Raw genomic sequence first — 15779 nt, forward strand, 5'->3', positions numbered from 1 at the left:
TGCTGAGTTATCCAAGCTAACTCTGCATTCACTAGGTCTCAAACCAGAAGCTGTGAAGCTACATTAGTAGTGCACTGCACCTGGCCTGATCAGCAATGTTAAGAAGCATTATTTATTAGCCAAGGTGCAGCCCAACACTAATGTAACTATGCAAGTTTCTGTTGTGAAGGTAGTGTGTTCAGAGTTATTTTGCATCATAAAGACTTCTGTGTGAGCTGGCATGTTCGTTGCTGCTCATGGACATTGTTCTACAAAAATTAAATAATGGATACTTTGAAAAATATACAATAAAATGAATATTTAAAAATAAATTTATTAGGCAATAGAAAGTAGCCAGCGGGTCAAGTTTAGGGTGGGGACTCAAACTGCTAAAGGATTGGGAGCTCCCAAAGCCAGAATTGACAGACACACAGCCAAACCTCTGCATGTTTATTAAACTGTCTCCTAGGCTAAGTACAGACATTCCAAAAGCCCGAGCCTGAATTGATACAATCTTTGCAGGTTAGTCTAAACTGTGTAGATTGAACCAAGAAGCATGGGCAACTGGTGCCACCTTAGTCAGGGGGAGCATGTGCCCCTCCAGTGACCACTCAGTGACCGGGGGGGTGTCCCTCCCATGCCCAATCTCACTGGTCCCACTGCAGCCAATCAGCGACCTGGGGCGCCTGGTCTTATTCCATACATAGAATACATTCACATATAGTTCCTGTTCTAACTGAAGACAATATCAAAACTTTCATTGATTTTACCAGCAGCAAGAAGAGAATTCACTGCAACAACATAGCTCAGACTCTTTCAAAGTGACTTTTGTGGTTTCCATTGCTGAGTACTTAACTTCACGCTCCTAGAGAGTAGATGGTTGGGGCTTTCTGAAAATTAGGTGTTTGTATAGGGCAGGAGCGGGTAATTATTTTGGCTGGAGGGCCACTTTAAGGACTTTGGTGAGCTGTTGCAGGGTGGGGTGGTGTGAGGGGGTCCTGACACAGCCTGGCATGGCAGCGAGGAGGGTGGTGCTGACCTGGTACGGTGGGGTAATAGGGGGGCAATTGATCCTACCTGGCCCGGGGCTGTCTGCCTTGCACCCAGTGCTGAAGGTGCTGGACAGAGTGGGTGGGCATGGTTTCCATGGAGACTGGCTGGGATCCCCTGCGGGCAGAACATGCTTAGCTAGGTGTATGGGATGGGGCCACAGGCACCTGGGAGCAGTATCTGGGAGTGGGATGGACAGGCAGGGCCAGGATCGTGGGGTGGTGACAGTGTGGGGCCAGAGCCTGGGGCAGAACGATGATTTGCTCCCTGCACATCCTTGTGATGGGTGCTGGTTCCACAGGCAGCGATGTGCAGGGAACAGATCACAGCTTTCCCAGGCCTCTTCCCTGACCCCAGACCTGTACTGTCACCACCCTGCAATCCCTGCCCCCACCCACTTGTGCCACTCCCAGACACTACTCCCTGCCCACCCATGACCCCATCCTATCCACCTGGTTGAGCCGTCCCTAACCACAGGGGCCCAGGCTGGTCTCCATGGATACCCTGCTCACCTGCCTGCTCCATCTGATGCCCCCAGCAATGGGTGCGGGCAGACAGACTGGGGTGCCTGGGCATAGGGGCTGGGGCTGGCATTGGGAGAGAGAGTAGTGGTGGCAGCCAGAACAAGCCACTACTGCGGGGGTTGCCAGGAAACAAGTGTCCAGCCCCACACCACCATTGTCCTGCTGTGCGACCAGGGGCAGTGAGACTGGCCACATGTGTCACGGCCTGGACTCCCCCCACACCAGGGCCAGGTGGAGCCTACAGACCCACTGCAGGCTGAATAGAATCTCTTGGCAGGCTGGATCTGGTCTGCAAGCCATATTTTGCCCACCCTGGTACAGGGTCTCAAGTTGGGAACCCAAAACAACAAGTCACTTTTGAAAATCTTGGCCAATTACTTTGCAAAACAATGCCAAGTATTTCACTACACAGTTCAGAAGTTTTTTCAGTCTTAGTCTTAGGAAGCATGATTAATTAAAAAAAAACCTAGGCTTGTGGGGTTTTTTTTAAGAGTCAGCTTCTTAATGCAGGTCAAGCCCAGGTTATGCAAAAATAACAGACGATAGTCTTGGCAAGTTCAGTTCCTGACCTAGACAATAAGGCAATGAAAATCCTAAAGGAATGTATTCTCATCAGATGGCAGAGCAGGCATAATATTCTATTTAAACCAAGCTAATTTGTAATTTCCATATGAGCATGACTACCTTCATCCTCTTTATTTGAACAGCTGTCCTAAGACTGTAATGCTGTGGTAGTCACATTGGATGGGCACAAATAATAGATGTTATGACATGGTATCAGTTTGGTCTTTAACAAAGCTCCCAGTCATTATCAATCTTTGAGCTGAAAAAAAGAGACAATCCACTGGCTTCACATGGCATGCTAAAGTTGTATCAGCTGTCAAACGTATTGTGAAGTCTAGATCCAGTGAATCTGTTTAGTGACTTCACCACCTACTGAAGTCAGAAACCATGGAATCAATTAAATGCATACAGTAGCAACAACCAAAGATATGATGTATTGCATTTCCCAGGGTGCTTGTTGATTAATTATGATGCATTCTTGCTAAAGATCTCACATAGCATCTAAGCTTTAGTATGGGCAATTAAGATAATTATGTTATTTAGCTTTCTTAAACTGTTCAAATATTGGATTTTTTCTGTTGAAACTCTTAAAATAATTCACATAAATTAATAATTAAAAATATTTAAGTTGCTACAAAAACTGCTTTTGTGTTGAGATTGATACATCAAAGAATAGTGGTGCAGAAGCAAGCAGTAGAATCCTGCCTTTTTTCCTTGTTGATTATGAATTGTATGTCATGTGAGATAGCACTAATGCATTTACTAAGAAACAAATGCACTACTTAACAGGTCACTGTTAGTGGAATTGTTATAGTGCCAGGGTTTATGAAACAGTTGAAACAATTTCATTTTGATGTTTTATTCAATTGAATTCATAGTTCTTAATTAGCATAATCATGTCATAATTAAGTCCCCCTAGTCTTTTTAATATCAAACATTAAAAAGGGCTTGATAACTAAATTATGAGTATTTTTAACAGATGCTTTCCATTTCACAACAGAGGATTTGCAAGGCAATACCAAAATACACCTTAGACAGACTACAATTCTTAATGCAAAGAAATACTCAAATTAAACAACTCACAAAATCCTAACTGCCCATTCAGTGCTACAAACCATGCAGAATCTCCACAGCCTACAGCTATCAGACTGCTAGTCACAGTAGTCTAAATTATTAACAATATAGCAAGAAAAATAACCCTTTGTATGCCCAAAGCCAAAGGACCAGATCCTGTACTACCCATTAGGTGCCCAAGTGTAAAATGATTCCAACCTGCTTGAGTCCCTGAAAAACTGTTAATACGCTTACTGTTTTAACAGGCAATCATTAAACTTTAAAATTAGGTCACAAAAAACAGCAAACAGGAGGAGAACCCACCCACCTTTTATATTATCAGTTTTTTAGGGACTTGAAATAGGATCACAGTTAGGTGTCTTAAGTCCACAAAAGGTCTCTAATCAGTTGAATAAGATCTACCCCCCAAAATGACTACTTTCTTGAGTGAATTCCTTTGATTTACAAAGCCCAGGCCTGTATCTGTTCATGTCTGATCGTGCATTTGGGAGTTTTGCCATAGACTTCAAAAGAAACAGGATGAAGTCCTAAGTGAAGAACCCCACTGAAGTCATAGGATGTGTATGGGGGAGGTGTTTCTGTTACCATCAAACCATGCATAGTAATGGCCTCATCTCAGCCTGCAAGAGACCAGCAGAGCATCATTAATACGATTAGAATGTTATGAATTGGTATAGGTGTAGTCTAGACCATTCATAGAAAAAGAAAATGTACTGTGATGTGAAGTCTCATGGCCAAGACTCATTTGCAGGGGAAGTTCTGTATCTTCAGTTTATATCTGAAAGAGATTTCCTATTTCCTATATGATGATAAAAACATTTGATCAGCTAGCTTGTTCCAAATATGTACTGATATAGTTGAACAGACAGATTTAGTTGTAATCATCAGTGGTGCTTGGATGTCTTGGAAACCAACCAAGAGAGAATTGCCATCCTTTTCACAAAGCATAGCAGAGCACAGATCCGTGGTTCAGCAATTGCATAGTCAAGTGATTCCTAAGACAGGGAACATTCCAAAGATGGTGCTTGGTATTTCCAGTTAAAATGAGGTTCAAAAGCAGATTCTGAATCAAAGAGGAGGCCCAAAGCTCTATCAGTTGCTGATTATTTTCTACCAGAAGTATTTCTTGTGCTTCTGGGCTTTGCTAGTTCCCACCCGCAGTCTTTAAGCTTTCCTCAGAGGCTTTGGGTGCTGGCTACAGGCTAGGGAATTTGACTGGGGTGTGCCAATCCTCCTGCTGAGACCAAAACCAGAGGTTCCTGGCCAGGGGGTCTTGCCCCTCCATTCAGGGTCAGACCAATCAACATATTTTGGATTAGGAAGGAATTTTACCCCATGGTCAGACTAGTATGGACTGTGGGGAGTTTTACCGTCCTCTGTAGTAGATCTTTTACCTTCCTGGACCCAAGATCTCTTGAGCGTATATGGATAACATTTCATAGAAGCAGGACATTGGCTGCTGTGGTTTCCCTGCTTTACCTGTGGCAAGTTAGGGTGTCAAGGTTGATAGCAGGCTTAAATAAAGTTTAGATTATGGTTTGTATGGAATGGTTTGGATAGGGATAATCCTGCTTTAGGCAGGGGGTTGGACTGGATGACCTCTGGAGGTCCCTTCCAGCCCTCCTTCTCTATGATTCTGTCATTCTATTTTGCCAAAATGTATCTCCCCACTCCAGTGGAACTCAACAGCTGTTCAACACGGTGCAGCAACTCTGCACAACAGCTTTGAGCAAGAAGCCAAGAAAAAATATACGCAGCTGAAAAAGCAGAAGAAATGTGCATAGGAAGAATATAATTTGCCACAACCTATTGAAATTGCTGGGTTATGTTGTATGGCTCCCGTTTTGCAGGAGGTCGGACTAGATGATCATAATCCCTTCTGTCCTTAAATTCTGAGTGAGAATTTGGCAAGGACACCAAAGCTACCACCTTCCTCTTGCTTAAGTATTATTGGATTGATCCTGTTCTCTGAATAATAATAGGCTCAACGTATGGACAGGGTTATTCCTATCTTTACCGCATATGCTAGATGTAACAAACCACCAGGCATTGACTATTTGACTGTGTAGGGATGTGGAAGAAATTTTTGCTTCCCTTTTTTGTAGTGAGAGAGTTCTGTGCTAATCAGCAACTGATAGAGCTTTGGGCCTCCTCTTTGATTCAGAATCTGCTTTTGAACCTCATTTTAACTGGAAATACCAAGCACCATCTTTGGAATGTTGCCTGTCTTAGGAATCACTTGACTATGCAATTGCTGAACCACGGATCTGTGCTCTGCTATGCTTAGCTAGACCTAAATCACCCCAACCAGTGGCTGTACAACTTCTTCTTGAACACTTCCAGTGATGGAGAGACTACAACTTCCCTAGGCAATCTATTCCACTGCCTCAGTGCTCTAACAGTGGAGAAGGTTTTCTGGATATCTAATCTAAACTTATTTTGCTGCAACTTCAAGCCATTGTCCACGTTCTCCTCTATGCAGCAAGAGAGAAAGGGTGCTTACATTCTTTCTGGCAACCCTTCAATTATTTGAAGACTGCTATCATGTTCTCTCAAGCACCTCCCCACAAGCTGAAAGTGCTTAGGTCCTTCAGACTGTCCTCATATGACTTGCCTGCCAAGCCTGTGATCATCTTAGAGAACATCCAAAAGTGGGCAACAAATTTCTTCACATCCTTTTGAAAATGTGGAACCCAGAACTGCATATATTACTCCAGATGAGGCCTAACTAGTGCCAAGTTGAGAGGCATGTTGCCTCCCATGTCCTGCACCTAATGTTTCTATTGATGCATCTCAAAACTGCATTCACCTTTTGTACAACTGTATCACAATAACTGAAGGGATTGTTTACCCATAATTTTTCCTTTAACTCACAGGGGTGGGTTAAGACTTAATTAGCAAATTAACTCATTGTGCATCAAAGTAAAGACATGTGAAAATACTATTTATTCCTGAACTAATGTGAAAATATCTCATCTCTAAATGGTGAGACAGTTCAAGCCAATATCCTATTCCCCATATTTAGCAGAAAAATTATGGGTTCAAACCTGGTGCAGGCATGGATATTTTGGGGTATGTGTTTAATTGAATGAACCTCATGGTCAGGTCTAAGTATGTTGTGCTTGAAAGTTTCTATAAAATCTTTCCCAATCATACAGTTGGTTAATGAAAGATGTCACCCCCACAAAATATCCTGGACCATCATGGCTACAGTACTCAAACACTACTAAGTAAATGGGAGCCACTTACAGTTCAAAGAAATGATTGCATTCATACAGAATCAGTTTACGTAGACATATCTAGACCAGATAAAATTTATTTGAATTCCACCATTTCTTGGAGTTACTTTTCTATTGAAAATAACAGATATCTGTCTATCTTCCTTTTAATTTATGATTTAAAAAAAATATTTAATCCATTATAATAAATCAGGTGTGGGCAATTATTTGGGCCCATGGGCCACATAGGAAGTTTTGGTGAGTTCTCCTGGGCCAGGCCAGGCCAGGTCATTACTCACTCCCCCACTGCACAATAGCTCACTAAAACTCCCAGGGCACTCAGCCAGGAGGCTAAGATGGGGCTGGAGACAGGTGGCGAGCAGCATCTAGGAGTGGGACAGGTGGACAGGGCCAGGACTGGGATCATGGGGCAGTGACAGCAGGGGGATAGGGCCCAGGACAGAGCTGTGATCTGCTTCCGGCATACCCCTGTGATGGGCTGAGGTTCTGTGGCCAGGGGCATACAGGGAATGGATTGTGGCTCTGCCCCAGGTCCTGGCCCCACACTGTCACTGCCCAGCAATCCCTGGGGTGTCCAGGGAGACTGGCTAGGACCCGCATGGGCAGGACACTGGGCCACATGGATGGGATGGGACCATGAGTGAGAAGTGAGCTGTGTTTGGGCTGGGTCCAGGATCTTGGGTTGGCAACAGTGTGGGGTTGAGGCCCAGGACAGAGCTCTCATCTGCTCCCTGCTTGCCCCTGCCTGCAAAACCCATGCCTGTCACAGGGGTGTGCAGGCAGTGGATTGTGGCTCTGCTCCAACCCTGACCTTATGTTGTCACTGCCCCAAGATCCTGCTCCATGATCCTGACCTTGCCCACCTGTCTTGCTCCCAAACACTGCTCCCTGCCTGCCTGTGGCCTCATTCCAGCCACCCAGCTGCATGCCCTGCCTATGTGGGGTTTGGCCCCAGCAGTGGGTCCAGGGCAAATGGGCTGGGGTGCCTGGGCAGCAGGGCTGGGTTCAATGGCAGTGGCAGCGAGAAGGAGCTTCTTCCACCAAAGCTGCAGGAGAAGCAAGTCTGGCTGCCATGCCATCCCAACCTGCTGTTTGCCTTGGAGCACTGGGACTGGCCGCATGCACCATGGCCTGGGTTGCCCCCAATGCTTGGGCTGGGTAGGACCCAGGGGCCTACTGTGGGCCGGACAAAATCCCTCAGTGGGCCGTATCCACCCTGTGGGCTGTGTTTGACCCATCCCTGCAATAAATGAGCGCAGAAATTAATGTGAATAAAGACTGAATTTCAAAGTTCTTTACTGCCCTCAAGTGGTCTTCCTTGAACCATTCTCTCAAAATGACTGGGCTCAAACATTCTCCCCAGTAGTTGATAATTAACTCAGGGATTAAAAAAAAGAAAAAACCTTAGAAGGAGAAGACAAAAAACTCCAGAGAAAAATAAGGATAACAGAATCCTAAAGAGCTAAAAATATTGATGGCTTTGGGGTAGGGAAGTGAAATATAGTCACTGGGCCTTTTCCCCTTTTGGTTATATATATGTAGTTGAGAGGCCTATATAAAGGTGAGATGTATATATATATCTCACCTTCACCCTGATTTGGAAAGGTATATACAGTTGATCTGTCTGGCACTGCTAGATATTGACATGAATTTTAGAGCTATTTACAAATAAATGGCATTGCTAAAAACTCTTAAATCCCTAGGGAAATGGTAGTACATTTTATTAAAATTGACATTTTCTGGAACTGTATCATGATAACCATCCTGATTTTATTGCAAATTAGAAACATCTTATTGATACATTAAACTCTGAGAGAACATGTGCAGAATATATAAACTAGAAAAAGTCATAATAGTACAACGATGTCTGTGAAAGAAAGCAAAAAGGAACCACTAAGGCCTACTAAATTTTTGTAACGTCTCTTTGGCTAGGGACAGACATTCAAAAAGCCTGAGCCTGAATTGATTCAATCTTTGCAGGTTAGTCTAACCTGGCCAGGCTAAATCAGTTTTGTAACTGGACAGACATCCTGGAAATGCAGGCACATGCCTGCAGTGGTTCAGGCTACAAACTGGGGGGCACTAGAGCAGCCCTCCCTTCCCTTGCACAGAACTGAACTGACGGGAGCGGGGCATGGCCAGGCCCCAGTAAGTTGCTCTAATTAACTCAGCTGGGAATTGATAACAGTGTTTATCACCCCTAACTCAGTATTTATCACCCCATTAAGAAAACAACAGAGGGACATTACTAGCTACCTGTTGATTCTACTTGTTGATTCAGCACAGACTGTCACCAGCATGTAGTCTGGTAGCTAATACATAGACACCTCTCCACAAGGAAGAGAGGATGGGGGAATTCCTACTTAGCAGGGAGTGGTGAGGGGGAGTGGGGGAACAGCCCACAGTCTGTGGAGCTGCAGCCAGGGACCAGAGGGAAGGGGCCAGCCCTGCTGTGGAGCAGAGAGTGCCGCCCAGCCCAGAAAGCATGCCGGGATGCTGGGGAGTCTGATTCATCTTAAACCAGCAAGGGGTCTGGGACAGACATTGCATAAATCGGTTTGAGTCAAATCAGTTAAGTGTGATACTACATTCAACCAGGTTTATCTCAAACCGGTTTCAGCCATTTTCAGACTGGTTTATGTGATTGGAACATCTGTTCTGTTACAGGTGTAAACCAGTTTCTGATTACTTAAATTGGTTTATGTGTAATGTCTGTCCTTAGCCTTTGACTATGCTCATCACTCCTGTGGGACCTAAAACATGGTGCTCACTTGATTCTAAACCATTCAGAAAATAGAATAAAACAAGTATAACCCTCAATGCTTATAATTTTTGCCAGCATCTCATAGAAGATATTGGAGACCTGGTAAAGGTACAAGTAACAGGTATGCCTTTTGAAATTAAACTCTTTTCTCATGGAGGAGAAATGCAGAGGACAAGTTTTCAGTCTTTACAGCAAGCTCTTTTGAACCATGAGAAGGCCAAAAAGTTTAGTATTACTTTCACAAATGGGAAAAAAAAACAAGTCATTTTTCTAAGCTCAGCAATGCACTGTAGCTTCTGACTTGTTAGCAGCTCTCCTGATTTTTTGACTGACCTGGCAGTTAGCAGCAGACATCTCAGGAAGAGAAATGTTGGGAGCAAGTTAAATTTGGAATAGATTTCAAAAAAGTCTTTCAATCTTTATTACAGTGATTAGTCATTATTGTGATACTGGCTAGATCTGCTTAAGAGAAACAAAATAAATCTTATGTTAAACCTTTGATCAGTTTTTTTTTTTGTTTGTTTGGCAATGTCATACCTGGTACAGTTTTAACTCCTAAATGACTCATAGCAAAAAGTGAAAAAACTTGTTCTTCAGTACTGCTTCTAGCCTTCCCCTGGTGGCCTACACACTAGGGTAGACTGCCTAAGCTATGGTCTTTCTAGGGTGTGATGTGTAGATTTACACTTGTTCTCCCCAAGGTGCAGAGCAGAGTGGAGGGTGTTTAGTATTTCCCATGCTTCTGGGCTTTACTGGTTGCCACATGGGGCTGGGAAGGAATTTTTTCCCTTCTTGTTGCTACAGGTGTCATAAGGTTTTTGGGGCTCTTTTACAGCTTCTTCCAAAGCATTCAGTGTTGACTACAGCCAAGGTTCTGTATTTTGACTGAAGTGTGCAGACGACTAGGGATCCTGCCCATTTCCTCAGGGTCAGACTGATTGTCACATTTGGAGTCAGGAAGAAATTTTACCCCATGGTCAGATTGGTATAGATTGTGGGTATTTTTGCCTTCTCTTGTAGTGGGGGGCATTGCCCTCTTCTGTGGATATCTCAAGTACATTTTAAAAGTCCATGTAGAAGCAGGATACTGACCAACATATCCTCTTGTTTTACCTGTGGCATCTCAGGGTGCTATGCCTTGTAAATTTGGGATAGGCTTCATCGTATAGTTTTACTAATAGGTTAGACAAGGATCTGTATGGCATGGTTTGGAAGGGGGTGATCCTGCCTCAGGCATGGGGCTGGACTATACGATTCTATGATTCTATATTTTCAGGTTTTTTACTTTGTGCATTTGTCGGCAATTCATATATTTCTACTGTTTCTCCTGTATAGTCAGGCAGTTTCTACCTTGCTGTAAAGAACCTTCAACATCAACAGAAGATTAAAAAAGAACAGATGACCCCCTTTATGGGATATTTTTAGGAAAATCCCAACTATTCCATTTACATTTACATGGTTTGTTTTACAGAAAATAGACTTCTTAATTATAGAAATTATAAAACTGTTCAAATGTGTCTAGTGGGATAAGAGTCTAATATCAGGTTATAAGTCTCATGCCCCATTAATACTTCTAAACTTTTATATCTTTTATCTACCTCTACAGACATTCAAAAACTACAAAAAGCAACCAGTGTTCTAGTGCATATCACAGTAATTGAAACACCAATAGGGCTTAGTCTTTGAAGTAAAGTCACTATCAAATCATTTTTCAGAGTCACTGAGACGTATAGAGAGTATATGATATCCCTAAACTTCCATTTTATACATAATACAAATTTGTTTGCCCCAGCATCTTCTATAACTCTGGGAGGAGGTTTACTGTGTTTATTTAGGCATTGTACTACATCCAAATAACATCTTTTGGTTTCATTTCAGGGTCAACCTGGTGAATTAGGGTCTCAGGGTCCAATTGGGCCTTTGGGGCTTACAGGACCAGTTGGTTTGCCAGGAGAAAAGGGACAGAGAGGTGAGAATGGGCTGCTTGGGCCAGCTGGAGAAAAAGGTGATAAGGTAAGAAATACTCTAGGGAACTCATTTTCAATATATACAATATGTTGCAAAGTACCACCAAACTAGAATGATAAAAACCATTACTAAATGTTTAAGTTATATAACCAACTCATGTCACCTCTCAAGCAAAATTTCCATCCAAGTCAGTTGTAGTTTTGCCTGAAATGTAGTTCTAGGTTATTAAATTAATGCTGTTGGGGGGGAAAAAAGAAAATCTTCTTTACTGTTAGGATGGAAAGGCAGTGGAACAGGCTGCCCAGGGAAGTTGTAGAATCTGCTTTATTGGGGCTTTTACAAAAAAAAAAGGTGGGGGTAGGCACTGGGCAGGGCTGCTTTAGAAGTAGCATTCTGGCATTTGTGCAAGGGGTTGGGCTAGATGACCTTTGAGGTCCCTTCAAACCCTATGTTTCAGTGATTAAGAGATTGGGTCTCTGATGTGTCCCATGTAACTTTTATTAACACTGACAAGAGTTAAGGTTCCGTGGGGATAATACTGTACAAGAGATGTAACTCTATCATAATTGGTTATGGTAAGTGATACCATCATAAACACCACCTTTTGTCAGTAAGTCATTTTTCAAAGTCCTTCAGTCCTTGGTCTTGACTCTTGACATTTTCGTCTGGCTTTAATTGATTAAATTCTGTTGGCTTTATTGGAGCTTTATATGATTGAGCCCAATATAAGATCTGAATTTCGCTACTTGTGGTATATAGAGCCTGAACCTGTTCCTTCTAGAATCACTGAAAGTCTTTGACTTCATGGGGAGCAGACACAGACTTATGATATGAAATGGAATATTATATAGCCAAATTCATCTTCTATACAATTCCATAGGCCTCAGTGAGTTAATCTGGTCCTACAAATTTGATATTGTCCTCCAGTACCATCTAAGGCATGCATGGCTATTGGCAATAGTTCTTTCAGATATATTTGCCAAACAAGCTCATGTTGAATTTCCCACATTTTATCAGATGTTTACCTTGCTGTGTGGAGGTGTTAGGCCCTCACTACACTTTACATCTATCCCATGATTAAGGTGTTAATTAGGGAATACGTGGACAGGGTGTTATAGGTGCACCCAATTTAAGTCATGGCAGAAGGTGTAATTGTTGGGATCAGGGATCAGATCCCATCGTGCCATTAAATGAGCATGTGCCAGGGACCTTAGAGTTATGTTTCATATGTGGCAACTTACAACATCAGTTTGCAATATCACAACCTTATGATGTTCACTGCTTTTAAGAGTTAAGGACTTTAACAGGTTTTTTTTGATGCCCCATTTTTAGGGCCCCACAGGAGTCCCAGGCTTTCCTGGTTTAGATGGCCTGCCTGTAAGTTTACTTTTGCTGTATACAGATTACAATTAATCTAAAACTAATATTTTAACAGAATGCTTTACTAAACTTGATATAATACATTTCCTGTCTATTGTTATTGCATCTTCCAAATAATCACTTATTTGGTAAACCTGTAAAGAACAAGATGAACTATTATGACATTTATTATGGATAATAGTACTCCATACATATTTAAGACTACATATTTTTCAAATCATAATACAAACAAGATAATTAGAAATCACAGCACCTCTCTGAGATAAGTACATACTATTATGTCTATTTTACAGAAAAGAGATAAAAGCAGAGCAGATAAGTGAGACCTGCACAAATCCAAGCAGCAAGCAGGGGTAAAAAGCAGAAGTTCCTGTTTCCAGGCTTTGTATATTTGTCTCAATGTATTTTGAAACTAGCAAAAGGGATCCTGAATTACTTTATCCTTTCTGCTGAAAAAAAAATATTGGTCCTTGTTCTGCATGGCTTAGTCAGATAAAAATTCCACCAAAATAAGTCAGAGTTTTGCTAGAATAAGGACTTCAGAATTTCATCCTTCAGAATTAAGGTGCAGCTAGTCACAGCTTTGTGCACAAATGGTCTTATGTAAATGCCAGGGTTTCTACTATGAAACTGGTGAAAAGACATGGCATGTACTTGGGCCCGATTGTATATTTCTTGCTGTATGCAGGAAAAATCACAGTGGGCCATTTTCCTAGTGTAAGGAATATAGAATTGAAGCTTAGATGTGTGGTCCTCTGCCACAGTCTGGGATTACCAGTCTGCATTGTGTGAAAAACTGTACTTTAATAATAAGGTAATGTACTTGCATATAAATTAAACTCTCTTTAGGGGTTACTTGGAGTTGGAGGACATAGGGGCAAACCTGGCTTGGATGGTTCCAATGGTTCAAGAGGAGATCCAGGATTTCCAGGGGGGAAAGGATATATCGGACCTAGAGGCCCACCTGTAAGTTATAATATTTTATTAATTGTGTATTTATACTTTCTCATCTGCCAACACATTTTAAAATTGGAGGCATTGGTCTGTGGTACTGGGTGCCTGAGTTCATATCTTGATTTAGGGTCTGTTACCACACCACATCTTGTGTTATTGTTAATGAACTTGATTGTGCGCTGGGCAATCTGTGCCTTTCAAGGCCAGGTCTTGGTAGAGTATGAAATTAAGGTTGTTATTCCTTAATGTGTGTTTATCCACAATTCAAGTAGCCAAATTCTGCCCTCATTCACATGGCGTACATCTTGAATAACCATAGTCATGAAATTACTCCAGAGTTACAGTGATATTATCAAGAGGAGAGTTTGTTCAAAACCACTACACAATTTGTCAGCGTTTGGAATCTTGAACTGTAATAGTTGGAATGATATCAGGAGGGTACGGTATGAAGTGGAAGTTTCAACGGGCCTAGATTCTGTTAGCTTTAAAATGAAGTTTTTAGTAGTTGATCACAGGCATTATAAAATTAAGACACTCTGTGGTACAACAACTACCCAGCATTAGGGACTGGAGTTGTGTCCACTCATTATGCAGAGCAGGGTGCCTGCCACAGAAACACCCCCATGAATGCCCTGTGCACCTAGTAGTCAGCCACAGTCTGGTTCAGTGGCATTATTATTTTTAAATTTAAATATTTAAAATTACCACTCAGATTTTAGCTTTTCTGTCTTAAAGAAGAAAGTATATTAACATTATTCACATATTGAGGTTTCTGAATGAAGATCAAATCTCAACACTAGCTGCGTATGTGATGTAAACTGGGATAGCTTCAGTGACTCCACTGGAAAGATGCAGGATTACACCACCTGTGAATCTGGCCCACACCTGACCTTCTGCAGGACCAAGTTTTCACTTGGAATGATCAGTAACTTGTTAAGTGTTTTAAGAGCTGTCCTAACACTTTCAAAATGAAATTATATATTAAATGAAACAATAGAAATTCTGGATCTTGTGCTAGATTTTGACACACATCTGAAGCAAAAATATTTACTGAATCAGGCCTTAGAGGAAAACAAACAGTATTCAAAGAATAAGGCAGTGATAAAACATGATCAAAACACATCCATGAAGAAATCCTGTATTTATGTTTGCATAATTGCTTTAAGCTGCAATATACCATCAATACAGTTGATAAAAAAAGTAATAGATTGAACTACAGCTCCTTTATACTTTCGTGACTTCTCTTCAGCCTGGGAAATCATTCACTATACTGTGGCTCAGAAAATAGAGTTTCACATGTAAGAAGTCGGTGGATAACACACACAAAACCAAACCCAAGATTTGACATAAATTATAACCTATATGCCACTGTCTCAATGAACAAAGGGATTAACAAATCTATTACTTGCAGTCCATAAAAGAATTTAAATAACAGAGAAGCTTGGATTCAGACTAAAACACCAATATTCATGAATTTGGTTTTCCAAGGAAACAAAATGGAGTCTCCACAAATAATTATCTCCTTGTGTACAATGTCACTCCCGGGTCTGTGTAGAGATTGGCTCACCTGTTTACAGATTGATTTGCTGCACCAAATACTGTTCTGATTACCTAGTACCAGTATCACAATGGACTGTTAATGTCTTTATGTTACTTTCTGTTTACAAATTTTTCCTGTATCATTTAGTGTATATACTATATACATATGTATATAACTGATTTTAGATACATTCTTCATGCTTCAGTTTTATATTATTTAGGGCCCTGCTATTAATTCAAATTAAAGCTGGATAGAAACCAGCTACAGAGTTGTTACACATTTTCAAGCACTAACTTTATAACTAGTTGACTCTTTGTATAGCTAGATAGTTATTTGTATTGTCTGATAATTGCTTTGCATATGTGGTCTGTCTACATGTATTGGGAGACTGACCAGCTAATTGAGCAATGTATGTAACATGTAGCAGGGAGCATATTATACTATTGGGATTTTTATATAATATTTAATAGTAGCTATATTTCTATTACCTAGTGTTATAATACATATTACCCTTGCTTGAGAAATTTAGAAGAAACAAGATTAATTTAATAAGAACATATCTTCTTGTAAAAAGAAATCAAATATGAAATTTGTCAAGAGACATGGCTGCAGCAAAGGCAGCTAGATACAGGTTTCATTGAGACTTCCAGTGCAGCCTCTCTTTGACCTGTTATCTACATCCTGTCTGCTGCAGCTCCCTCTAGCTATAGCCAACTGTTCAGTTTATTGCAGCATTTTAGTGA

At 41.4% G+C, this 15779-nt stretch overlaps 1 protein-coding gene across 6 annotated transcripts in view; it reads left to right on the forward strand.

Moving 5' to 3' along the window:
• The window catches only part of COL4A4 (collagen type IV alpha 4 chain), a 125021-nt gene that overhangs the window by 20467 nt on the left and 88775 nt on the right, over positions 1 to 15779 (forward strand). For all 6 annotated transcript variants that reach the window (XR_003093308.1, XM_025200439.1, XM_025200441.1 and 3 more), the window contains exons 5-7: positions 11073 to 11207; positions 12495 to 12539; positions 13392 to 13508. Coding sequence is in view for 5 of the 6 variants with exons in the window: in XM_025200439.1 (XP_025056224.1) it covers positions 11073 to 11207; positions 12495 to 12539; positions 13392 to 13508 (297 nt within the window). In the remaining variant the exon portion in view is untranslated. The remainder of the gene's footprint in view (positions 1 to 11072; positions 11208 to 12494; positions 12540 to 13391; positions 13509 to 15779) is intronic.

The sequence above is a fragment of the Alligator sinensis genome, unplaced genomic scaffold (genome assembly GCF_000455745.1).
Source record: "Alligator sinensis unplaced genomic scaffold, ASM45574v1 scaffold596_1, whole genome shotgun sequence".
Lineage (NCBI taxonomy): Eukaryota > Metazoa > Chordata > Crocodylia > Alligatoridae > Alligator > Alligator sinensis.